We start from the raw sequence: 25,893 nt of genomic DNA, 5'->3' as shown, positions 1-25,893 counted from the left end.
AAAAGCTGGCGTCATGCAGCCCTGATCTGTGAGCCAGCTGCCAAGGGCCATGGTTGCGGCCACCAGGCTTGAGCGGATTACTCTTAGCCCGATACTCATCCCTGCAACACAGCTAGATAAGATATGCTGCCGAGACGCTATAAACCGTCCATAAGGAACACATATAATTGCATAGCTCCTCGACTAGTCACCAAACCTAATATGTCTGATTTGATTGTCTGAACGTTGAGCTGACCGTCATTTTCTTAGGACATCAAGGTGAACTGTTATCATCGATTCATATTGTTAATACTGCGACGACTAGCGTAAAAAATCTCACGCGGAGAGTGCCTTCACACACCACCACGTCATGTTCCCACGCCCTCGCTGTTCTATGCCCTCCTCTTGACACCTCAACACTACTACCTCGATAATGATCTCCGAAACGCACCGACCAAGGTAAATCAAAGCTGAAACGGAATTCATGCAAGGATGTGATCATACATACAGTATCCGTCCATGCAGAGTCATGCTCCCTACAATATGTTTGAACTTAATTATTATCACAGCGTGACAAGTTGGCTGCCAAGCCAAACACCATATCAAGTCTTTCGGTAAAGAATTAAGCTTGCCCTGCGCGCTTGCAACATACCACAGCTCAAGCGCAAGATTATTGAAAAAAAAACAGGCGCTAAAAACAGACAGACAAAACTAACTCACAACAAGGCACCATCGCGCCTTCTTACTTGGATGCTGAAACTCGATGCGCCAGTGGCCGCGGCTTCCGACTTGTCTTCGACGCGGTGAACGGAGTAACGTGACAACACACCAGACGCTGCGTGTTGAGCTGCTCGACGGCAGCGCGCACAAAGCCCGGACGCCCGGCAGAGATACTCACATCACCATCATGACCTGGCTCCGACAAGGCACCGGTAACGGAGTCCCCTGCTGATGATCGTCGCTGCCGGACACCAGCCTCGCAACCCTCACCGATGTCCCGTGGGTCTTGACAGCCTGCCGCGCGCGCTTGGGCCAGGTAGTATCGAAGGGCAGGGGGTACGGCAGACTCCAGGGTGGCGCCGTCTGGGAGCGGAAGCGCAGGGGCCTTGCCCAGGCCTGCAGGCGAGGACGCGGGCGAAGGGGGCCCTCCGCAAGGGGTTACACACCCGCCGCTCACAAGTCGTGGTTGTGACTGTGTAAGTTGTGGCGGTGAGTGCGGCACCGGTGCGACCTCAAAGCTGCATGTTCCAATGCTGCTTGCTGCCGCCGCCTCCTGCAAGCAAAGACACGGTTGCCGCCACGGTGAGCCGAGACGCAACACGAGCTCATGACATATCAAGACCTCACACCTTCTTAAAGTGTGGAACTAATATGTGTGCATAGCAAATGTTAAGGTGCGACATTATGTCCCTGGAAGGTTCCAGGATCGATCCCGAGAAAGAGCGGGATACAAATCCCTTGATAGTATGAGGGTCGAAGCACCCCCATGGCGACGAACGGCGATGGACCCGGATATAGTGACACCTGTGAGCCGACTGGGAGTGAAGTCGATGCCGTCGTTGATCCGGCATAATTCACTGGATGCTGGTGGTGGGTGCTGAACCCGAAAAAGTCATTTATGAGTTCGAAAAAGCCGGCACACATGGGTGATGAGAAGGATGAGGGTGCCCCAAAGCATCAGGCAAGATAGTGACTGCCAGGTTAATGGCCATGGATAAAGCGGCACCCCCTTACTCCACGCAAATCGTACATGCATGGACATGCCAAACTCCCTTAAGAACCCACACAACGCATATGCGCCATTCAAATCCTTTCAAATTAATAACCGTGCAAGCCTACAGAATGCAAACCGCCACTGCCGACGTACCGCACGGCTCTTACGAAGCGCCGTTCGTGAACAGGAACTTGATGATAGCGGGCCGCCCGCACACGCAACCGATGGCGGCGGCAGCGGTGGAGGCGCAGGCACCAGGCGCGTGCCGGACGGCACCCAACGTCGTTGACAGCCCCTCACTGGTTCATGAACAGCATGAGAGCTAACGGCGCCGCCATGTGAGGCGCTACGCGGCAAAGCTTCCGACTGAGTGTTTCGTGAATGGCGCTGTGGACCACAACAGCCAGCACGCGCCTTATTAGCCACATTCCCCCCACAGCTACTTTGCTCAACACTCCGAGTCGCTGCGATGCTCTGCACATTTCTTCGCAAGACCCAAGAATCCGCAGGCGACAGCCGTGACTGTTGTGACAATTGTGACAGTTGCCCTGCACATGCGCCGCCAGTGGAATGCGGAGAGGGTGAAGGCCGCGGCGGTGTGGCAAGTCCGCGCGGTGTGCTGGGACCCGTGAGCTCGGCGGGGTGCATCAATGCTAGAGGGATGGCATCCGCCGCAGCTGTCTCCGCTGAACTGCACCATATGTGAGCTTGCGCCTTGTCCGGGGCTGACACGTCGTCCAGATTTGCAGGACAAGTCTGCGACGTCGTATTAAAGTACGAGCCTTCGACGTTGACCTCTTCGAGCGTAGTTCGCCGGGTGAGCTGTATCCGCGCCGAGCACTTGGAAGGTAATAACTGAACTTCAAAGCTGCTGCGTCGGGAAACTGTAGGATCCGAGCTGTAATCCGGTTGGCCGCAGCTAATGTATGAAGTTAAGTTACATGAAGTCAAGGATAGAGAGCCGCTGATGGAACTGAAGTGGCTAATGGAGGATGCACCGCCCATCGAGCGGGAGGACGCGTCAGCGTCCGACTTTGCGTCGGCAACCTGGCTGTCGCCGGGACTGCAGGTAATAGAAGATCCGCCAAGCGATTGGTCCCTGCTTGCCGAGCTGTGCATGCGATCCGCATATTCATCCACAGACAGGATCTGCGGCAAGTGGGAAGAAGATGGGATTGCCGGGGACTAGAATCTGTAGACCAAGAGCAGGCTGGGTACACAGCCAATACGCGGCAACCCTACCGTGCCAGGCTCGCTTTGATCTGCCACGAACGTGTAGCCGTTGAGAAAAATCTTCGCATAAAGCGGTGCATGGTCACCCTGAAAGGAATGAGAATCAAACGGGAGTGTTTCGGCTGGCCGAGTCCAATCAGTAGAGACAGCTTTTGGTTTGTTTAAGGAACCCACCAGGACGCCCAGGGCTTGTTGCGGTGTCAGAATGCAGAAATCCAGTTCCTCGTCCTCGGCATCCATCGCATCAACCCCAGAACCGTCATTGCTCTACAAGGAGCGGATGAAACGACACATCAACACCAACCAAAACCATTGGCAAAACAACATCACAGTATTCGCCAACCCCCTACTGACGGAATGTCCGAGGTAACAAACGCATCCAGCAAAAAGAAGAATGCTAACCTGACCTGAAGAACAAACGTTGCGTTACTGTACTGGAAGCAGCCATTAACAGCCTGATTCTCGTGGTGCTGGCCACTTTCGCTCCGGCAGGGCGCCGGCGGGATTAGGACTGCCTCAGTCCCACTGCATGCTAAGGACCTCGATTGAGGGAAGTTCCTACGCAGAGCAGACAAAAAAACATTTAGAAGATCCGGATGTGCACGCCCCCGATCAATACCTACATCGGCAAACCGCCATCATTTGCACTTTATGGCATTACAACCACCGCACAACTGAGGCTACAAAATACAGGATATACCTCGAGGAAGCCACGAGGCAACCACTTTGCACTCAAACATCACTGGCAGTCTCACCTGTTTGCCACGATTGCGCTAGTTTCCTCAAGCTGCGCAAAGAGCCGCGTAAGCAACCTTGCACAATAGCAGGCTGCGATTGGGCTAGCCAAGGTAAGCGCATTTGCGAGGACCTCGCAACTCCATGGCATCATTCCGGCGCCACTTCTCGCGCGCCCTGAAGGCCTGGTACAGTTTGTAAAGCCACAGGTGGCGAGTCCGTAACAACAATCACAGCCTCGGCTGCTTATATTTAGGGTTCTGATGTCTTAGAAAACGCTTGGGGCAAGGGATGGCATCGGGTATATTGGACTCGCAGCAGTAGTGGTGTCAGTCCTAAAGCACACCACTACGGGTCTGCGCAGCCCGAAACACACCTATATACACCTCAGCCTCCAATGAGGCTGAACAAATTCGTCACCGTTAGCTGTAGAAGTGTACCGTCTGAGTATGTGTTGTAGACCGGCTTCTGGAGACGTACATCCGCTGGCTCGTACCCGGTCCTTGGTACCGGACTCAACATTCAAGGACGACCTGACTCAACATTAACGGAATGAACGTTACAAGACTTGCGCAGATCGTACACAACATCTGGATGAGGCGACGCACGCTGATAGCCGAGTAGTTAGCCTGAGGTAGCCTACCCTAGTTACTGTTTCCATTCGCACGTAGGTTTATAAACGAATTTTCCCTTCCAATTTCGTTCTCCTTTCTGACTACACTAGAATTCACGGTCCATGAGCCTGCTGACTCGTCTGGGCCTTACGAGCTTCCCCAGGCTTGTATCATAACATAATGAAGGACGAGTTTCATCAAGATTAATGGTGAATTTTAATAACTTTGTCTATACAGCTAGCGAACACGCATATCGCGTATTGCTCATAATCCATCAACGATTTTGCGGTTCCGGAGGCAATCCAACGAACCTCCAACAACGAAATGGGATGGAATGGCTATGCAATCACTAAACCTTATATCTGACATGTCATTGTTGACATGTCATGATTGTGCGCTAGCAACATGGTTGACTGTAGTATCCGCTAGGGTTTTCCATTACGGAACTTCAGCGGCGACGCTCTAACGATAACAAATCCACGATGTGAAGCGGAATGTAACGAACAGGTATCTGGAAGGTTATGGAATTAGGGAATGCAGAATTCATTTGACGTGACCTAGGTTGCGACAACCGGAGTCCGCAGCAAGGATTGGGCCCTAATCCCTTCGCAAGCTTGCGTAGCAATAAGCCTTGCTATCACATTGAATCTTAGCCTGATTATTGTTCTTAGCCTAATTACAAGTATGGCTCTCCTTCCGGGAGGTCATTTTAGTACATGGGAAGTTCCAAACAGCTCGTTAATTCTTTGTTATTGAGGTTCGTTAGCCTATGTGGTAGGGTGTTTCCAAGCAGAGACTTCCAAGGCGGGGGCCTCCGGAACAGGGCTCAGGACGGGAAGGGGCTTTGCGGCCACACTTTGTTGTGATTTTCATGTGTGATCGTGCTTGGGGGACTAAGCTAAAATTAATTGACAAGCGTAAGGAGCTGGTAAATGTGAACGCTGCAGGAAGGCACCACACATCGGCAAACGCTTCGGGGGTTTCGGGTCGTACCGAAACTCCCGAAAAAACAGAAATACAGTTCCCGAATCCGGCCGGCTTGCAGAAATCGGATCATACGTCGCTAGACGTCGGGATTCAGATATTGAGGATGTCAAACTATTGCAAAAAAACGCATTTTCATTCCGCGGCCTTGAAACAGAAATTGTACTGGAAGACAGCAATAGACCCGTTCCCGAAACCAGAAATACCACCGTTTGTCGTGACTGTGGATGGCTTTCGACATAACAAGCCTTAAGAGTGTCTTCCCTGTGTCGTCCAGATAAATTGAGACCACCCGCCGCCGCGGCGGCGGTCACGGCTCCGTGGCTCCATGTGGCCCACGACGTAGTCTTTCGTGTAGAACTGCGGCGAGGTGATGCTGTGTTTGTGATGCATGGGTTGGCAGGATACCGGTACCAGACCAGACGGGCAAAGTAATCGTTATGACTCCTACGTAAAAGGCCAAGCTTGGAAAGGGAAACGGCAATCGCGTTGCCACAACTGACATAACATCCACAAGAGCTTTTAAGCTCGTAATTCGAGGTGGCCCTACGATAGCCCAGGCGAGCAGTGGCAAGCTTCGCAACGGGTTCGTATGTGCTGGTAAAGGAGGCCTTTCCAAGCTTCTTAACCTGCTATCTGGCCTCGAGATCCCAATTACGCGCAGATATATATATGTATGAAGCGAAGTATAATGAAGCGATTCCAGTTCATAGCCTGACATGTTTATCAGCGTATTCGCGTTGCTCTTGGATGGAAGCAGGGCCTAGCTAGTTCCATTCGGGCTCATCACTACACGCATTTGACTGCCCAAAGACTATAAACAATCAGCATCTCTATCATGCCATAAGATAGAAGAAGCGGCGTCTCAGATGAAGCGTTGCCCCGCTCTGCGTCCGTGGATGCAATGAAAACTCGCAACGACGGAAGCGTGTTAAGATAACACAAATCTGTAAACTTGCCATCTTTTCTTAATACACCCGGTAACAATGATCGGTCCGGTAATGAAAATAAGATGTGGAACTGCCTTACGGGGCGGCCCGGTTACGGCAACAGCAGCGCGGAACATGGGACCAAATGGGCAAATATGTGCCCGAGTTGTAATGTCATGCAATAATTCTACTTGACAGAATCATTTTTTATTCGGCTAGTGGGCAGAGGAGACACAATAGCTAGAGCACCTACACATTCGTTTGACAATTGTAACTTGTCTGTTGCGCTCATTTTGTCTTTTGTAACGACGTTATATCGTGTAACCTGAAAGAATATTTGCTTACTTGCATGCCACACTTGCATTTTTTGCCAGTTAAACCTCTGTGTGGGCACCTTCGAAGTCCGTTGGGTGCTTTGCAGCTGAATGCAGCGTAACCGCCTGCACAACTGAAAGAAACTACTGATCAATATTGCCCTGGCTGTTGAAGGTAACAAGGAAGAGGAGAGACATGGAAGGCGGGTGCTCTTGGTCTAGCAATGCTCTGCCTGGGTTTGAACATAAGTCTTACGTTTCGCTGCCAAAGCTTTCCTTGTTTGAATAACGCTGCTTACTTTAGACATGGCTGTCGCGATATGCAAGCGGCCTGTCCAGCTCCGAAGCCTGAACAAAGGCCCCGTGTCCCGAAATGACAGGACCGCAAGATTCCGTCAATACGTGCTCCGAGATCGCTGGTATAACTGGTCCTATGGGGCTCTCTGAATGACGCAAATCAGCACAAGCCGAGTATCACCTCAAGCGGAGGCTCTCGCGGCATCGATGAAGCCCTCCCAACCGCCACCAACCACCAATTGGGACGCGGATGGCATGGTCAACATCATTTCCAACGGTCGCATCCAGGGCACATATCCCTCAGCCAAGGCATGGACGTCAGATGCCGTGCCGCCTGGCTCCTCAGCCGACCTCTCCGCACCAGCAACTGCTGTCCATTATTACAGGTAAGTAGGGACACTGGGCTCATGTTGCCAAACCAGGACGCTCCTCAAACCCTCGAACGCCTGCCACGGGTAAGGGCACGTTCACCCAAGCCCTCTTAACAAATAAACCCCCGGCGGGAAAGCAGACCCGAAGACAGTCAAGTTGTTATATCTTTCCTTGTTGGATGTATATAACATACACGCAAACAGACTCGCGAGCTGATGGCTCCAGGGCAGCATCAGCCAGGATACATACCCAGGATATTACACAATCCAGGCTCGTTAGGTTTTACAGTACGGTACAGTACGGCACAGTACGGCACTTGTATTGAGTTTCCTCCCCGGATGTCGTCCCCCCCAGCAAGCAGCATATTACTCGCCGTTTGTCACATGGCAAGCATCAGCATCATTCTTAACTCTTCACCCAGCCTCTGCACCTCCCCACCCGCACCGCACTTGCGGCACAGGCAACGACGCGATTTGGACGATGCTCCAGACGGCGCGGCGTCCGCAGTTGCAACCTGGCTGTCGACGCTGTTGTGCATGCCCCGGTTGGGCTCCGGACGAGCCCAGGGTTGCCGCAGCGGGGGCAGCGTAGACAGTGTCGACTTCGTTTCCACCTGGCAGAAGGCACAAGCAGAGGCGGCAGCGCGCCGGGTAGTACCGGTGCTGAAACGGGCGAGCGGTACGTGGGCGGGTGATGCTCCACTTTAGGCAACGTTCGGGGGGTGAAAATGGGAAGGCAGGGCCAGGGCGCGCGACCACTCGTGCGCGGGTGGTGAAGGGGGATATAGCGGCACGATGCCAAATATCTTAACGTGAGGAAGCGGGCACCTGCACAACGGCCAGTTTTTTCGTCTGTATCCATTTGCACATCATTTCATCCCCCCCACCTCATACATTCAATGTAACGACGAATAAGGACGAGGTACGAGTATTATGAAGCGGAAACGATTACACATTATGTAGTGGCTAATTGGTTCATAACAACCAAATGTCTATTACATATCGAATTATCGTGTCCGATGCATACTTATCGTATCTCGTCTTTACTTGTCAAGGCACTGAAAGTAAGAGCGGGTTTCGAGAGACCTCGGGGTTATGGGCCCCTCGGGGTTAATACCTGCACCTTTGCCATCTCCAACACATTTTAATTAAGGAGAACTCCCATTCCTGTCTGTCTGTCCGTCTGTCTATATCAATCTTGTCATCAGCACCGAACACGCCTGAGGATTCTCCTTCAGTCCGGACGGAGGTGGCGACTGCCAACGGTGGCGGCGGCACAGCAGCGGCCCAAGTGTCCTCCCCACTGCCGCGGATCGAATCCAAGAGCGGCCGAAGCATCAGCTTCGGGGCAGCTTCACAGGGGCCCGCAAGTTGCCCCGTTGCGCCCTCCTGCGCTTCCTCGGGCGACCTGGTCATGTTCGTGTCTGAGTCTCTCGCGCAAGTGGCGGCCTCCGGTAGTCGACCCGACAGCCGCCAGACGGGCAAGCGAAGCGTGCGCTTCAATTAAGCTGGTTCCGGGATCGCAACACCTAATTTTGTACACCCAATTGTACAAATTGAGCGTTTGCCGGCAAGGAAGCGCCTTGGTGAATTTGCAGTGTAGTTTCAAGTTTTTTCAGGTCGCACGCAGCCAATTTAAGGTCGTCGCAAGTTCACAGGCAGCAAGCTCTTGCGGATTTAGCATGAAGTATTGCATGAGATGGATAGCATGCATGGTATGGGCCACGGTATAGAATGGGGCCGCAAGAACTGGTACTGCACATTTTTCAGATTGAACGTTGGATGGCAGTTGGATGAGTTTTTCGCTTGCGTTTGCGAGCATCATGGCGCATCACGGTGGGTATCGCTCAACGTGTTTTTATACTGCATGAAGTTGGATGCCTTGATCCACACAAATGACATCTGCTGCACAGATGTGAGACGATTCCACTCCTGTACATAACGACTTCCACCACCGAATGTTTGGCATGATAACCTGTACTTGTTTATTTGCAGGATGTCTTTCTTACACGACAACATGTTTGCCGTACTTATGTTTCTCATACTTTGTGCATTAAAGTAAGTTTTAGGATTGATGCTTCATGTTGCATCTTGTCGTACGGCGTTGAATTGTGGTGTTGTACGGAAGTGCGAAGGCCAGTTGGCTGGGAGGTTTATTGCCAAGGAGACTGTATTTCCTGGGGTGTGACCTGCAAAAGCGGTAGCTGTATTTGTTTGGCAAGAAGGGCGAATGAGTTGCGCGGCTTGGTTGGTGACCGAAGCCACACTACAAGCCATACCTTGACTTTCTGAGCCCTTCGCCCTGTCTGTCCGAGCCCTTCGATAGCAGGAATGAGGAAGCTTCCCTATATCGCAGGCGACAAAATTTAGCGACGCGCGCGGCAGCAGCCCAGGTAGCTGCCACTTCAAATGGATGCACCGTTCTGATGCACTGTACGGACTGTACGCTATCACAAATCGCAAAAGCCTAAACTCTAAAGCACAATGGCCTGTTCACGATTTACTGCCGAACGGCCGAAAGGGGATTGCGCCCGAACATAAAAAATGCAATCGCTTCCATACACTTCTTGGCGACCTGCCCAATTTTGGCTTCGACCAAGGTCTGCACCCTTGTGTATATCATTGTCACTTATGAGTGCGCAGCGACAACATGCTGTATCGAGGGTTGCGAAAGATACGCAAGGTTGCCCAGCGCCTGCCGAGCTGGAACGTCAAGATGGAAGCAGCTTTCAAATTCTTTCATCGCTTGCAGCCATATCTACTATGGCATGGCCCACCGGGATAGCTTTTGCAGCAGACGCGGGCGTGGCATACAATCCATCCGGTGGCGACGAATTTTTGAAGAATTTGGCTGGTGTCGCATACATTCTTTTAGTTGGCATCTTTCTCTTTAGGCTTTTCCGCAAGCGAGCTGCGAAGGCTAAAACTGAGGTAAGCGGTTGGACTGTTTGTCGTTGGCGTCGTTCAGGATTTGCCGTGGCCATCCTGCCTTACGGTTCCATTTCCTCTTTTGGGGGGCTGCTTGCAGAGGATTGCTGGTCAAGCGCCCTCTGGCCCGACCTTCTTTGATGAGCTGCGTCAGAAAGTGGGCGCGCCGAAGCAGTCCAAGGCGACACCTGTCAATGCGTTCATGTAAGCATGGAAAAAAACTGCGCGTGACTCTTTGTGTGTCGACCACCCACTTGGTGCGTCCCACGGTTCATGGGGCCGCGGAAGGACTGCATGGACAAGTACGTCTGCCAACCGCGCAGACTAATATCTCGTATCCTCGCAGTGGCTGTGGCCAGGCGCTCGTGCTAGCTTACGGGCTGTGGTTTTTCACCACGAAGGTTCAGGGGTCCATTGAGGGCCAAGCTCTCCCAGATGGATACACTGTAAGTTGATCGCCGCGAACATCATTCCAGAAGATAGAGTTCTTTATTAGACCCGCTCCGCCTATCCAAAGCCGTTATTGGACAAATTATAGGGGACAGGACTGCGGGAAAATGCTAGCTGCTCACGGTGTTGGTGGCACTGGTGTTTGCAGGCCCGGAACATCGCCATCACCGTCCGTACCATCATTCTGGGACTTTGCTACCTGGCCACTTTTATTTTCGCAGCGAACGGAGTGGGCCTAGCTGGTAAGCCCGTTAACGAAGGAGCTCGGGTTCTGTTCGTCGCAATGCGTTGCGACACGGCGAACCCTTCAGCCATCTCGCAAAGCTCCGTTCCTGTGACCCTGACCCTGGCCCTGACTCCGCGCCAGCGACCATGCCCATCGCTGCAGATGCATGATGTCACGTTACAAGGGAACCATCTGCATAATTAGCCGCTTCCGATGTTGCGCCGCCTAAGCAAAACATCCAATCAACAACAGCATACCTCCCGAGCAGCTCCAGGTCGCATATCGATCTGTGCGGCATACGGCGGGGAACCGATTCGTGGCCAATGCAATGTTACGCAACGGCCAGCCGCGCGACCATAACTTTCCTCCGTCAGCCCTCACGCAACGCCCGGTCTCCGCATCCTGCCCCGCCATGCCTGCCCTGTCCCTTCTTTGCTGCGTCGTCTCTCTTGCCTACAGGCTTATCGGTTCAGCTGCTGCTCTTCCCGGGGAGCATCACCGACGAGGAGGCGGAGGAGGAGGATGCCGCATCACGCGGTCCGCAGCTTCCTAAAGTTCGCATTACTTCACGTCCCGATGAGCTCCGGGCAGCATTCAACGTCGCGGAGCGATTGGGGAAACAAGAGGCCCAGAAGGCGGCGGCGACGGCGACAGGTGCGGACAGCGGCCGCTCAGATGCGGCAACGGCTGCTTCAGGTAGCAGCTCCATGGCGTCTTCAAACCCGTCCTCCGACCCGGTCGACACTAAGTAGGTCGCAGGCGCTCTAGTGGAGATGGTGGTGGAACACGCCGCCAAAATGCAAAGAAAAAATGTGGGCGGGCGGCTGTGTGCTTTGTGCTTTGATAAGGGCTGGGATGGGCGATCAGGAGGAGACTTCAGGGGGCGTGTGGAGAGGACCTCGAGGGTGTTAAGGCCGTTAGTAAGCGTGTAAGTGAGGCGAGCGACAAGCTGATAACGCTTGCGCGGGTACCGATGTGACTTAGTGGCTGCCGGATGGTATGCTGGAACAAGATGCAGGGTTCCCAGGAAGGTCAGCACAGCGGATCAGGAGCTGCACATAAGCCAGGTATGGCTCGGGGCCTGGCGGTCGGTGTGGTTGCTGTCGTTTCAGGTCGGAGAGCATTGTCATCGCACAGTGTCGTACAACACCATGAAACTATGGGGGATATGCGTGGCGTTCTTGAGCTTGCGCAAGTAGAGGCTAGTAAAGTATACATTTTGGCAGGACGGGAGGTACAGCAGTGCAACGCCGTTGCCATGCCCGCTTGGAAAGGGCAATTTTGGCGGCGGAAAACTTTGATATGAGGTGAGCGCAATTTTTGGCCTTACATGAGAAAGCCTCTTCATGGACTTGGTAAGTTATGGTTTATGCACAGAAGTTGTGCTTAGGGTCGGCTAAGCTTTGCCTTTTTTTGTTGTCGTATGATATTTTAATTTTTGCTTTTGCACTTTTTTGTTTTTGCGTTTGATGTAAATAACGTCACGGATAGCAGTATAAGTACTGCTCTAAAAAAACCCAAAACCAACGTCGCACCGTATATAAATTTTTTGAGTGGCAGCGAGGATGATGGTTATTACGAGGCGCAGACTTTGGAATTTGACGTTGGTCATTGAGTTCCGTCGGTTTTTACTTTTCTTCGAATATGCACTGTCTCGACTTCGGGTCTCGTTTAAACACACCTGCCGCGCCTCCTGCGGCGGCCAAAGATACGGATCCAGACGCGCCATTGGAGCGAAGCCAAAATGCACGTCACCCTGTGGAGCACAGCTTTGGAGGATGCTTTAAGAAATGAACGTGGAGCAGGGAAGCATCATACGTACCCTAAAATGGCATGTGGATTGGTATTCAGACCTGTCAACTGGAGGCGCAACCCTCAAAAAATCGTGTAGCTTCCTGACAGTAGGTCATTTAGGTTCATCAGTCCCAACAGTCGGTTGAGTTCAGCAAGATAATAAGGCCCTTCCCTATCATCGCATGAATATCTTTGGTTGCTCCTAAAACCAAACGTGGACGCAGACCTTTAATCAATGGTACACCGTAGCGCCCCTGGCCTTCGCCCTAATATAAATCATGGCCTGAGAAAATCGTGACCTTGCATTTGGGAGGAGGAAAGGCAATTGTCTTCCCCTAGTCAATTGTCCTGAGCGACTTCAAATCCCGAGGCCACCAAGTGGCGACATCTTCTCCTTCACCCGCTCCCTGCACCTTCGCGCTTCCCCTGTCCTCCAACCAGAAAATGACTTAACCCTGCCGCCCCGCCGTCGCCGGCCGGCACGCCTACTCAAAGATGATGGGGTAGGTGAGCACGCTGTCCTCTCCCGACGGGACGGCCGGGAAGGTAATCATCGAGAGGCAGTCTCGAACCTCGTTGTGCACCAACGCCCGCAGCCGCGGCAGCACCCGGCCCTCCAGTAGAGCCTCTGCTGCAGCCCGGTCGTGGTTGGGCACTTCCACCAGAGTGTCGGCCAGCCAGTCCAGACTAGTCACTGAGCCGTTGCGGCCGCTGATGCGCACACGCACAATCAACGTACCTGCGGCGGGTGGCGGTCATGTGGAGGGGGGGCGGCACGGGGGCTTTGGGTGTTCTGTTCCCGGGCTTGGAGGTCCCGGCAGCAGCCGGAGCAGTAGCAGTAGTAGCAGTGCAGTAGCAGCAGCAGTAGCAATAGTTTTTTTCATTGGATGGAGGGGGGAAGTGCGCATGGAGGCCCCTTAGACCAGATAGCACAGGACCGTTAAGTGTCCGTCGAGATGCAAGAGTGGTGTTGATCTTGCAACAGGTACGGCAGCGGCAGTGGCAAGAGGAATTGGGAATAGCAACTGCCAGCAGGGACGCCCTTCCCGGGGGTAGCTTCCCCCTTGTCATTCTCAAACCCCCAAACGCACATACATACATACATACATACCCGTGATGAGACCGCTGATACCCTCAAGCGCGTCCCAGAGAGACCCCAGCCCCTCGTTCAGCACCTCCTCCGCATCCGCTGGGTCGAGTGGACCTTGGAAGAAGGGCGCCGGCTCGGTGAACCAGCCTGCCAGGCAGGTGTGGGGGGGTTTCCCTTCGAGGATGCGTGCAGAGGTTCTAAAGGAGGTTGCGTAGCGGGCTGTATCGCACCAAGCCATCAGCAGCCAAAGCGGGGCGAAAGACGTTCACATCTAATCGACGGATAAGGAAGGTCAACGACACAAGACACTAACGCTTCAACTGCAGTTTCTCATTCACTTCATAGAAAAACATGTCGCCGTTGAGAGTTGACAGATCTTAGAAACGGGAATTCTTAAGACGGCTGGCAACCTCGGAACACTCCGCTCACATGCCCTTCCTACATTTTGAACAGGAAAGCGTACCGTGCAGCACCAAGCGGCTCTTGCGCGGGTCACGTGTGCCGTGCACTTGCCGTACTCCGTGCGGGAAGCGCGGGTCAAACACGGTCAGCCGGTTGAAGGGCGCAGGCACGCGTGTCACCAACTGCTGCATCTCCAGGCCCTTGCGCGGATCGTAGGTGCGCCAGTAGTTGAGCACGTCGGGCTTCAGGATCATAGTCTCGCCACCTGTAAACTCACGTTCGTCCCAATCTGGCGGTTTCGGAGGATCAAAAAGGAAAAAAGTTGAGTCGATAATAATTTAAAATTTTATATTATTTCACGTATAATCCTCCAGGTTGTGGATATTTCCCTCTGCTTGACGATGGCTTCTATGGTGACCCTTTGCGTCTTTTCATGTAAATGTCCTGTCCTGACCTTTACGTTGCACGGTTGAAGATTGCGTAGTTTACGCGCGCGCTGAGTTTGACGAGGGCGACATTCCCTACCAATAAGGATTACGGATAGATAGCTGGAACAAAACCCTCATGTAAAATGTCAGATGTCCCCTTGCCTGTGGCCGTGGATAAGGCCTGCGGCCCTGGACGCGCGACCCAGCCGGGGGGGGATGGTGCTATGATGGATGCGCTGTGATGAGGGAGGTGTTTCTCACCTCTAGTCAAGGAGAATCTCACCTCTAGTCAAGGAGAGCACGAAGGCGAACGGACCATGGGGGTTGTCGCAGTGCAGTTCCTGCGAAAGCCAGAAAGGAAAAGGGTTTGCTTCCATGCCCTCTGTACGGCATGACTTGACGTACAGGTCCCCCCTGTGTCGCGCCACGCGCAGGTTTACTGCGCCATATGTGTCAACGTAAACAAACGCAGGATTAACGCAAATGGACTCTTAGGACCCTTACTCGGCTCCCAAGATGAGACTTACGTCCCCCAAGCTGTCCAAAACTACTCCCGGATGCAATGCACTCCTCCCTCACACACATTACGAGCGATTGACAACATATCTTTTCCCCACCCACATCCACGCACACAATGGACACACACTCACACACACACAGAGACACAGACACACACACACAGACACACACACACACAGGCACACACACACACACACGTGGCACGCCTTACCCGCACCGAATACACCCGCACACCACACCTATCACACGCACCTACGCGCATCCATGCATGCACCCAGGCCCCATGGCAGCAGCCAGCTCCGGAACCACCACACAACCACCTCGCACCTACCTGCACACAGCCATCCACGTAATAACTCATCCAGATGGGGCTTATGGCCCGGCAACCCAGCTGGGATTCGCCGTACGACAACAGCGAATCCTCAAGTCGGTTGTACAACTCCTCTGGAAAATAGACTTGGGCCTGGGAATGTAGGAATGTGAGAAACATCAGAACAGCGTGGAGGGCAAAACGGATTTGAACAACACAACCACAATCATAAATAAGGGTTCGGCCTATCGACCTTTAAGCCATAAAGGCCTAGCTGGCCGGGCCACTGCACGCCACTTGCTGCTCTCACGCGAACAGTTTTAAGACTTTCCCTCCCTTTCCCCCTCCCCCTCGTGGCGCTTAACCCTAAATCAGAAAAAATGTTATTTCGGAATCCTCTGTGCTGTCCGCACGTACCTGCGTACGTACGAGCGTGTATTGGTCCGGCACGTGCCAATAGTCCCATAGGAACCGCTCGGGGTGAGTGACCCGTGGGTCGGCGAACCGCTGGTCGAAAACGCGGCGCAGGGCATGCGCGTCGGCGTCTGGCAGGAAGCCGTCATTGATGATGATGTGAGTTGCGGACGTGAGCTCCGCCAACACGGGGATTTCTGGGGGTTTCAGAAAGGGGGAGGAAATGATTTTGGTTTTAGACAGGAATCAGATCTAAGCAGGGAGGTGATCACGACACATCAAGTCAGTAAAGTGATTTTTACATGTAAATTTTATACGTAAATATGTATGTAAATTAATTATAGAAAACAAAAAAGCTGTCTTTATTAAACTAAATTAATTTCATCGCTAAGATGTAATTTCTCGTAAGATTTAGGTAAAATTTCGATTTCAGTTTTAACTTCTTTCGCAATTCAAGTTTAATTTTTCCGGCCTACGTACCAGTGCACGGTCCGTTGTGCCCCGATGGCCCCTTACAACAATGCTGGGGTAATTAATCCCTAGGGGCCTAGGGGCTCTCGCTGCAATACCTTCTACAACACACACGTACCACTTTCCCGAAGGGCTTCCAACACGTCGGGGTCGGTCCAAGGGTCCCAGTCCGGTGATCGTGCCGCTCCGAAACCTGCATCCCCGTGTACGACATCGGCGTGCAACACACTCGGTACATACACACTGCACAGCTACTGTCAAAGGGCGTTGTCGCAGCCCGTGTTCTCAGATTCCTCCCCCGCTAACTCCGGGCAAGGCGATGAGGTGCATACCAGGGTTCTTCACCCCGATTCGGGCCCGAACATTTTTTTGAGATATTTCCGTTTTGCCCGAAAGGAAAATTAGTGCGCCCCGGAGCATTCCGAACGGATTTGGGGCCTTTTGGAGCATTTTTTCGGGGGCCCCACCTAAGCCTTTTGAAGGCATTTTCGGAGAAAACCGAACGATATTTCAGCGTAATTTTGCATGTTTTCGGGCGCAGACGGGGCCTGGAAACGGGCTTACTACGTACATCACCCCTGCTACATGAAATGCGTATTTTTAACATACACTGAACTGAGCTGGCTGAAGAGCCGGTTAAGCGATAACCGCCTTAGCGGTTCTAAGGCGCATAGTACGTACGGCAAGTACGTTACGACAGCTGCAGATGATGCGCGGTGGCAGACTGTAATTATTGCGGCGCGCTTTACGATTCCACCACTCGGCACCCAAGCAACAAAGGGTGTTTCAGACGCCAACCTAATGTCGACAGCCAAAGACAGCATCATACACGTCCACAAGGCACCAGGGCGGTTAGGCCCCAGGTAACGTCGACAAGTCGATGACGCAACGCAGATAGCATTGTGATCGCCTTGTTCTCAGAGCTACGATGGCGGGGACAGACATGCATGCGGTCTCTGGCACATACCGGCGCCATCCTCGCCTTCAACCTCGTCATCCTCCACGTCGGCCTCCGCCGCCAAGTCACCCACTCGCGCAGGCGATGATGACTCTAGTACGGCGATGGGTGACTCAACTGCAATGCATGCTCACCAATATCGTCACCAACGTGGCCTTCCCAACAGCTTGAGGTTTTGGTTGTTAGCAGTGTTGCTACAGGAGCACATTCCGGAATTGGGAAAAGAGGCTTTCCACGAGTGCTTGCCTTACCTGGAATCTGTTGCTTTGATTGTGGAATTCGCCCCTCGGTTTCGGGGCTAGATATCAACAGGGCTTCGCGATTTAGGTCAGGCAGCCGTGTGCTAGGTTTTGTTGGTTGCGACGGTTGTCTCGCCGGGACTGGGGATTTTGTTGAAGTGTCTGCACCACGGATGGGCCATTTAATTGGGCAAATCTTTGGCGATCAGCCGTCCTCACGTTTTGACGTCAAGGCCGCGAGACCCCTGGCCGCCAACTCCAACAGGAATCGGTGTACGGTACCTTGACGATTAATTTCCTCGGGCTGTCTTCGTCTACCTTTCGCATAACACGACACTGTTCGGGTGCACTTTGGCACAACGTGCAGCTGTGAAACCGTCGGGTGTTTAGTGGTGGACTGCGAATGCAGCCGCCCGCTGAGCGAAGTCCTATGGCCCAGCATAGGTGACTAATAAGTAATAGTGCCAGAAAAACTTATCTGCATCGTGTTAGGCTCAGCACAGAAGTGTGTGTTGAGCTGCAAAATTGATGTAGTAATGCATTGTACGTCTAATTCTGAAATGCTGCGGCAAAAGTCGAATTAGGCAAGGCATGATAGGAAGAAAAGTGATAATATGTGTGGATTTTGTGATAGTGAAATGGGAGCTTCGGAACGCGACACTCCATTTTGAGACGCGGATGCTTTTTGCATTTCAAAGCTGACTATGGCTGATTCAGATGACGGTAGGCTGACATTGTCAAGTACATGCGGAGGAACAACCTTCTGTTGACCAACGGTTTTCCGCGCGGCAGATGCTCCACCACCGCTATCAAGCTTGGCAGAGCAAGTTGACGCTTTGAAGCTCCGAAGCCATGGCGGCGAGTCCATATTGGACCAAAGTAGTCTGCCGCAGGAGGAGGCGCTGCGGGTTGCAAACGTGGTAGTGAAGGCTGCCAAGCCCGTCCCAGGTGCGAGGGGGTCCCCACCAGCGGCAGCGTGAATTCCCCTCTGGCTATAAGGCTAAAGATATCAGGCGCCATGTTGAACTTCCGCAACATTCTTTGCTGTCGCAGCCGCACCAGCATTAAGGAAAGGCTTCTTCGATGCCGCTCCTAAAAAGAAGGCCAAGGCCCCAGCTGAAGCCTCGACCCAAAAGGTACGCCAGGTCAACACGACCGGGACAGGCGTCGGTGATATGGCCGAGATGAAGACAAAAGCAAAGTTGACAGGGTTGGTCACGGGATTGAAGCTAGAACCGAGGAGTTCACCCATACGATCTGCGCTTCCAGATTGTGTATATGTCTGTATGTGTGTGCAGGTGCATGTGTGTTGTGTGTGTGTGTGTGTTGTGTGTGTGTGTGTGCGTGCGTGTTTTTGTGTGTGTGATTTTTACATCTTCTAAAGTTGCGTTACCGTCCAGACCGTGTGTGTTCACACTATCGACAGCCCGAGAAACATGTCGAGGAAGCGGTAAAAGCACCGCCGTCCTTATCCACTTGCAGAAGACTCAGCCGCCAGTGGAAGAGATTCCCATGATCCGGGCAAAGAAGGGCGTCGGCAACGGGCCTGTAATTCCGGACTTTCTGCGTGTGGAGCCGGATGAGCAGGAGAAGCGCTACATGGCCATGAAAGCCGACCTCGTCGAGAAACTCAAGCCCACACCTGACGTCATGACCAAGATCGGCCAAGACCCGGGTTTGTTGGCGGCGTTTGATGATCCAGAGATCATGGCCGCAGTCAGCGACATCGCAGCTAACCCTCAGAACATAAAGAAATATAAGGATAAACCCAAGGTGAGTCTAGCACACAGAGATACATGCATACCTGCATACTGCCTTGCACAACCATACCAATTTCTGGTTCGTTTTGCGTTGCCATCTTTCCTTTTGGCTCGTATTAGCAGGGAAGTCGCCATTCCCGATGCATGCATCCGCCTCTTCACGTCCTCCGCTGCTTTAATTAATTGTGAATCTTTCTGGGTGCAGGTGGCGGCGTTCTATGCGGCCATGGGCAAGCTTATGGGGGAGAAGCTCGATTCCATGGGGCAAGCAGCAGCTGGGCCTGGGAAAATCGAAAAATGAAAAATGCATGAACGACGTTGCAGCATGAACGACGTTGCAACCAAAACATATTTAGTTATAATCCATGTAAACACCTAGGGACGTACACTCGCCTATGCCTGGACATTTTTGTATACTTTGGCATATTTGGACCCTTTTGCTTTGGCACTTCCCTTACCACATGCCTCCACTTGATGTGTTCTCCGCATGATTAGACTGCACAATCCAGCATGCACGCGGTCACGGTGTGTGGTCACGTCACCTTCGTTCATCACCCTGACTTTCTGACCCGCCGACCCAACGGTGTCGAAAAATCGAAACGTTTTCTTCCGACATTTGGTCACAAACTCTCCAGTCTTACCCAGCTCCGCGATTACTGCACCACCAACTGCAGTCCGCAAACAGCTCCAACAGCACGGATGCTCACCTGGATAGGTGGCCGATTGCTCGAATGAGAGGGAGAGGGAGAGAAATCGGCACAGCTGGTCAAAGGTCGAGTTACATAACCGCGACCATGCACTTTTCCCGCAGCGTTACCGACATGGCTTTGCTATATCCTACACCGCCAAACTGCACTGTGCCTCTTTTCTCAGGCCCTAGCGGCTTGCCAGGCAGGCATAGTCCGAAGGACCTGGAAATCAGATGCACACCATATCTTCATGCGTCCCCTCACCTTTCACCGCCCCGATCCTGTACCTCCGAGGCCCCCGGTTCAAGCAGCAATCCACCGTAAACTAGACTCCTCTGTCTAACTGTCCACAAGCGACGCTAGGTTTCCCGCTAGTTGTCTCCACACACAGCCCAGTCCAGCCGTTGGCACGCAAAACCCTTCTGCAGACGGGTCCAACGCCAAACCGACCTCAGCTCTTCCCAGTTTTTGCCCTCCAGATGCCGCAGCAAGGCCTCCCGCTTTATGTCCTCGCCGCCGACGGCATGATGTAGCCAGGGAGCTCTGCTGCGTGTGAGCGCGCAAACTCCAGCAGCGTGTCTTGCACGTTAGTGACCCACTTGACTAGTCCGCCGTCAGCGTTTCGCTCGCCCAGCGAAATGCTCGTTAGGCCCATCTCTAACAGCGTCTCTCGAAGCCCGTTAAAGGCCTCGTTGTACAGCAGCTCCGCCCAGGGTTCTGTCAGGAAGGCCAGCAGGTCCCGAATCTCACCCGCATGGTAACGTGGCAGCAGTTGGTTAAGGTAGTTGGAGTGGAGGCCCACGAGGCAGCCCATTCGTTGCGCTGAAACCGCCACACGCCCAAGGTACATAATGCTGTGTACGACACCGTCTGCATCCAGGTTAAGACGCATCTGGCCGCGTTCGGTGGTGGTAACGACCTCGCTGCCGCCCTGCTGCGCCCTCAGCGACGGCGCGGCATGCGCTGCCGGGCAGCCTGCAAACATGAAGTGGTAGCCACCAGGCAGCGAGCACCCTAGTGCACGTGCGCGGTGCAGACCCGTAAGCTGTGGCGGCGGCGGCGGCAGCACGGCGGCGTCAGGCTGGCCGTCACCGCCAGCGGCCGCCGCAGTCGTGAAACACGCCACCAGGCTTGCCGCCAGCTTGGTGCCTACATCACGGCTGTTGTAAAACTCCAGGTGCGCCCCGCCGTAGCGCCGCGACAGCTTGGCGATAGTGCCGCCGGCATAGATGCTTGGGTCGTTGGTACGGAACGCGCTGTCGACCACCAGCCGCCCGTCGAACACCAGGCTGGCGTCATTAAGGCACGTGAACAGCGCCTGTGACACCGATGCCGGCTCGCAGCCCACCACTAGGTCCACCGGCGCCTCCTCTTCCGGCGCTGAGGGGTCCTCCGGATTCACCACCACACCCGTAGCGTGCAACTCCGGACCCACAGGCTTGTCAATCACCAGCGACGCCAGCTCCAGCGGCTCCGGCTGCGGCAGCTGCAACCCAAGCTCCCCTGCCATCCCCAACAGCACGTCAACCAGCTGCGCCTGACGTCCGGGAGGCACCAGGAAGCGCGTCTTCTCTATTGCGCTCTTTGCTTCCAGCACGCTGAGGGCATGGTAGGCGCCCAGGCCGCCACCGCACACCAGGATGTTGTTCATGACCAGCGCGTCGTTCATGGTAAAGTCGGCGGCGAGTTCCAGCTCCGTAACGAGCAAGCCAGCTACTTCCGGGTCGACTTCTGCGAAACGGTAGCGGCTCTGGTCCTGCAGGCCCGTCGCAATGACGAGTTGGTTGTACGACAGTTGTGAGTTGTCTGACAGGTGGATGACGCGGATGTCGCGCTCCAGGCCAGTCAGCTCCGCGTCCAGCAGCAGTACACGCGCCTCAAGGCCCAGCCGTGCGATGACGCCGGCGGTGTATTGGCAGACCATGCCGCCGACCTGTCGGGCCAGAAAAGCGGTTTAGTTCGTTTCACTTCGATTTGGTGGCGGAGGAAAATGGAACGGGGCTCAGGGCTGTTAGGACTTTTAAGAAGCTGCCCACCACTCATAGCTATGGATCCACCACAGGGCGTCAAGCAAATGCGGCACACACCCTTTAATTGATGTCGTCAACTCGTCAACACCGAAATAAACGATATCAACAGAAAAAACATTTGACGAACTGAGTATGAGTCAGAGTATCGGACACATCACAGAGCCTTCGATCTTCCCTTTCCTAAACACCATCATGCACATCAGCTCCTACGCTTACCCACGCGCCCAGCTTCTCCCCCCGGGCCCCGCTACCTGCACACCGCGTCCGCCAGCCGGGACGTTTCCATCGCCCTCGCCGCTTTGTATTTTGAATGTCGGCATTTTGAGTCTGTGGTTTTGCATACCTCTCCCAACACACGTACCCAACTGCTGCATGTAAAGTTCCGTACCTTGATGCCACCGGGCGCCAGCAAGGTGAGGTAGTTGAACTGCAGATCAGGGTCAAGCAGCAGGCGCTCCAGCACCGCCAGACCGCACTCGCTGGCGCCCGCAATGACGATCTGCATAGATACATACACACATACATACATACATTCTGGTGAGAAAAACTGGGACACCTAAGTTGTAGCTTTCCTGTGTCCGTATGTCTGTCTGTGTGTCTGTCTGTCTGCGTGGATGCATCATCCTTTCACCATCATCCTTATTGCCAACCCGGGGGGCTTTCCGCTCAAGTTTGTTGCCTGGCGGGCGGCTGACCGGTGGCTTTCCTCAGAGGATTGGCTCCCTCCTTGTTCCATGCGCAGCTTGATGTTCTGCCCCATTCAGGCTGTCGTTGTGCTTTCCCTTAAGCGTGTGGGGTTTCCAAACAACGTTTTGGGGACACTGCTCAGGCTCTGGTTGTGCCTTCCTTTTAACAGCGACCTGGCATCCTACCGTCCTTCATTACATGGACCCTCTTCTAGATAGCTAGACAGGACACACCTCCCCCTTCTGTGCCCCCAACAAGCTGCAACCTCAAAAAAAAACCACATCCCGCCCCGCACCCTAGACCCAGGGGGCCTCCTCCGCCTTGCCTTTCCTATAAACCAACCGCCTCCACCCTTTCCGCCTTGCCTTTCCGCGTACTTACTTGCGCATTCACAGACCGACGCCGCTTGAACGCCGCCTGTCGCGTGAACGCGTACAGCGCAAACTCCGCCTGTAGCTGCTTCTCGCTGGCAGTCCGGTGCCGCGGCGCGACCTGGGCCAGCACCTCCTGCATGTCGGGCGGCTGCTGTCCAGGAGGCAAAGCGTAATACAGTGCCGCCTTGCCCAGCAGCCGCATCGCGCCCGCCAGAAACGTGCGGTGCCGATGCACGAAAATCGGGTTCATCGTGTACATGTCCACCTCGCCGTGCTGCTCCCGGGGCTGGTAGGCCAGGTCGACATGTGCGCTGAGCGCGAAATTTGCCTGCAGCAGCTCCAAATCCACTTCCGGATTCACGGTGCATAACCCCACGAGCTCGCTTTGACACATCGCAACGACGGCGGTGCCCGCAGCTGCGGCGCCGGTGAAGGACGCGCAGATGTCAGCACAATTGGGCATGCCCGCCACCAGAGCCGCGACCAGCTCCAGGTCGTCCGGGGTCCCCAGCCGGACATGGAAATCCGGAATGAGCGCGTGGCGGTTAAACATGAAGAGGACCTCCGGAAAGAGACTGCCTGGCATTGGCGCAACCCGCGTCATCGCGTCCATAAAAGCCGGCTCGTGGCTGTCGTGCGGTAGCGTTATGACACAGTACAGCTTGCCTGGGAAGGCAGCGAAAGAGGGGCCCAGGAACTCATGCGCCTGCGCCTCGTAGGCGGAATTCATGCAGAGCATCGTGACGGCGAACAGTGTCGGCTCTACCTCCAAGGGAGTGCCGGCGAACATAGCCAGCATCTCAGCACGCGTCTCCTCGTCCGTCGGTTCCGCCTCCGCGAGCAACGCTGCCTCTTCTGCGTCGACGCTCGGTACGGCAGGCGTGTTCGTGTCGTTGTCGGCTGCGACGCCCTCTCCACCTTCGCTCTGTTGCTGCTGCTGCTGCTGGTCGGCCTCGGCGGATACCGGGCTGCCGTCGCCGCTGACCTGCCGCGACCCTGGCGCCGCCTGCAGCGGCGGCTGCGGCTGCGCTGCAGCAGCCGCCTCCGTACTTCCCTCATCCCCGCCTGCAGCAAGCGCCGCCAGCTCCGCCGCCTCTGCCTCCGCCTGCTTCCTCCGCGCCGCCTCCGCACGCAGGTGCGCCAGCTTCCGCTCCCGTACGACCAACCGTGCCTCCTCGTACTGCTTTTCATACACTTCCACCGGCAGGAAGTTGTCAAAAGGGTGCAAGTCGAAGGTCTCCGCCAAATTGCCGGTATCCACATCGCTCGTGATGACGATAAAGCCGACGAGTTTTCCATCGGCCTCGGCCACCAACACGCGGTTTCGTTCATCCTGTCCTGCCACCACGCGTGTCAGCGCAAATGGCTCATCGGGCCGGCTGCTCTCCGGCAGCTTAGCCAGGGCGGGAAAGGCGCGTTCGCAGCGCTGTAAAATGGGCAGCATGTCATCATGGTCCTCTACGCGCGCTAACCGAATGGCCAACGGCGGTACGACTGCCTCCCGGGGCGCCTCGTACAGGACTGCGCCAGTCTCCTTACTAGAAATGACGCGGGCAAATACCGACGCGATGCCTGCGCGGAAAAACACGGACGAGGCGGGTCGACCAAAGGTACGGAAAGGCACACGGTGGGCGGGAAAGGACAGCGAGAGACCCAGGTGAAAGCGGGCGATGCTGATGGCCCTGAACGTGAGGCTGGGGGGCCGGCCGGTGCGTATTTGCGATACGTCACGCGAGTGTTTAGGCTTTCTGTTTTCCGTATGGGAATGTGGCATGGGGAACTAGGAGACGTTCATTAGCTGGTGGTTTGAGTTGTGTAGTTGGAGGATACAGACAGGCAGGCAGGCAGGCAGGGCGTCGTCGTCGCCGCACGTGGCATCAGAAAAGTCGCCGCCACCGCACTGCACACCGCCAAGATGATCTGCCATGATCTCTTAAAAGGGGTAAAGGGAGGGAGGGAAGATTACCTGGCTCTGTGAAGGAGAGCTCGCCGCCTGCTACCATGAGCAGCGTTTGCAATGCGGGGATGAGTAGGAACGCGTTCCGCAGCAGCGTGGATGCCGCCTCAATCTGGGAGGGGGGGGGGAAAGGGAGAAGATACAGCAGCGAGGTGGGCGCGCGAGGTCGCGACCATCACGACGACTATGTGACAGCCGTGGGGGGCGCCCCTGGCCCAGATCTGCGCACACGCACGGAACTCGCCTCGTAAAGGGGGTCTGTTGCGCACACACGAACAAAGGCCATGCTGCCCAGCTTGAAGCGTGGCTCTGCGGCCTCCCGCGTCCAGCTCTCCACGGCTGAGTTCGCGTGACCCAGGCGTGCACATGGGATGTCGTCCCTGCCGCAAAGCAAGGTGATACCAACCAGGGAATTACATTTTGCCAGAGGGGATGCCACAGGGCGTATACGTGGCCCACGTATGAGAGGGTAAGGTGGATTGGGGGCTCCAGGCCAAAAGGTTGAGGCTCACCCCCATAAGGGTTGCCCAAAAGGATGGGTATCAGGTGAAATAGACCTCAACAAGGGATGATTTCGCCATTTACATGCCCTGGCATACTTACAGGCAGAGGTAGCCCACGAGATTGTCCTTTTCGTCAAATGCCGATAGGTTTATCAGCGCGCTCCCACTACATGCACATTCGGTTGTTTGTCAGGCGTCGCCAGCCCACATCTATTGGGAAGATGTTACAAGCTTACAGTAGGAGAGTGCTGTTGGCATTTGCATTCGTTGCCTTTTTCACCAGCGCGTCGATAGCCACCACATCCCGCGCGACAGTCAGCCTGGCTGTTAAACCCATTTGTGAGGCTGTGCCTTATGATTATCGTATAATATACATGATATCAATTTGGCATTAAACCTGCCAGGGTATGAAGCTTTGTAATACTTCGAAGTAAGCAATAGGCCACACACTATGATCGTTCTATGATAAACGTTAATAGCCCATATAACATTAT

At 54.4% G+C, this 25,893-nt stretch overlaps 6 protein-coding genes across 6 annotated transcripts; 3 read left to right on the top strand and 3 right to left on the bottom strand.

Moving 5' to 3' along the window:
- Nucleotides 1-721: 721 nt before the first annotated feature.
- On the bottom strand, nt 722-3,812 carry VOLCADRAFT_119223 (uncharacterized protein; the record flags this gene model as incomplete). Its single annotated transcript, XM_002955891.1, has 7 exons — nt 722-1,095; nt 2,174-2,241; nt 2,391-2,842; nt 2,936-3,013; nt 3,101-3,193; nt 3,334-3,484; nt 3,682-3,812. 7 exons carry the CDS (start codon nt 3,810-3,812, stop codon nt 722-724), a joined length of 1,347 nt encoding a protein of 448 aa, XP_002955937.1.
- A 3,137-nt stretch (nt 3,813-6,949) lies between these two features.
- On the top strand, nt 6,950-8,677 carry VOLCADRAFT_96877 (uncharacterized protein; the record flags this gene model as incomplete). Its single annotated transcript, XM_002955949.1, has 3 exons — nt 6,950-7,185; nt 7,632-7,849; nt 8,379-8,677. The coding sequence occupies 3 exons, from the start codon at nt 6,950-6,952 to the stop codon at nt 8,675-8,677; spliced, it is 753 nt and encodes a 250-aa protein (XP_002955995.1).
- A 1,023-nt stretch (nt 8,678-9,700) lies between these two features.
- Nucleotides 9,701-11,526, top strand: VOLCADRAFT_121472 (uncharacterized protein; the record flags this gene model as incomplete). Its single annotated transcript, XM_002955948.1, has 5 exons — nt 9,701-10,101; nt 10,199-10,302; nt 10,445-10,544; nt 10,697-10,790; nt 11,234-11,526. The coding sequence occupies exons 1-5, from the start codon at nt 9,715-9,717 to the stop codon at nt 11,524-11,526; spliced, it is 978 nt and encodes a 325-aa protein (XP_002955994.1). The 5' UTR covers nt 9,701-9,714.
- Nucleotides 11,527-13,053: 1,527 nt separating this feature from the next.
- Nucleotides 13,054-16,440, bottom strand: VOLCADRAFT_96875 (uncharacterized protein; the record flags this gene model as incomplete). Its single annotated transcript, XM_002955890.1, has 8 exons — nt 13,054-13,307; nt 13,680-13,805; nt 14,122-14,349; nt 14,772-14,902; nt 15,219-15,259; nt 15,339-15,470; nt 15,735-15,908; nt 16,321-16,440. 8 exons carry the CDS (start codon nt 16,438-16,440, stop codon nt 13,054-13,056), a joined length of 1,206 nt encoding a protein of 401 aa, XP_002955936.1.
- A 1,663-nt stretch (nt 16,441-18,103) lies between these two features.
- VOLCADRAFT_96874 (uncharacterized protein) lies at nt 18,104-19,460 on the top strand (the record flags this gene model as incomplete). The annotated part of the gene is made up of 5 exons (XM_002955947.1): nt 18,104-18,122; nt 18,192-18,347; nt 18,453-18,535; nt 18,882-19,172; nt 19,365-19,460. The coding sequence occupies 5 exons, from the start codon at nt 18,104-18,106 to the stop codon at nt 19,458-19,460; spliced, it is 645 nt and encodes a 214-aa protein (XP_002955993.1).
- A 352-nt stretch (nt 19,461-19,812) lies between these two features.
- VOLCADRAFT_107000 (uncharacterized protein) lies at nt 19,813-25,736 on the bottom strand (the record flags this gene model as incomplete). Its single annotated transcript, XM_002955889.1, has 9 exons — nt 19,813-19,866; nt 19,977-20,070; nt 20,299-20,394; nt 20,448-21,781; nt 22,267-22,377; nt 22,947-24,511; nt 24,906-25,008; nt 25,132-25,276; nt 25,636-25,736. The coding sequence occupies 9 exons, from the start codon at nt 25,734-25,736 to the stop codon at nt 19,813-19,815; spliced, it is 3,603 nt and encodes a 1,200-aa protein (XP_002955935.1).
- Nucleotides 25,737-25,893: the final 157 nt, after the last annotated feature.

The sequence above is a fragment of the Volvox carteri genome (genome assembly GCF_000143455.1).
Source record: "Volvox carteri f. nagariensis unplaced genomic scaffold VOLCAscaffold_56, whole genome shotgun sequence".
In the NCBI taxonomy this organism is placed as follows: domain Eukaryota; kingdom Viridiplantae; phylum Chlorophyta; class Chlorophyceae; order Chlamydomonadales; family Volvocaceae; genus Volvox; species Volvox carteri.
The sequence above is the reverse complement of the archived record's forward strand: the minus strand, read 5'-3'. Positions and strand labels throughout refer to the sequence as shown.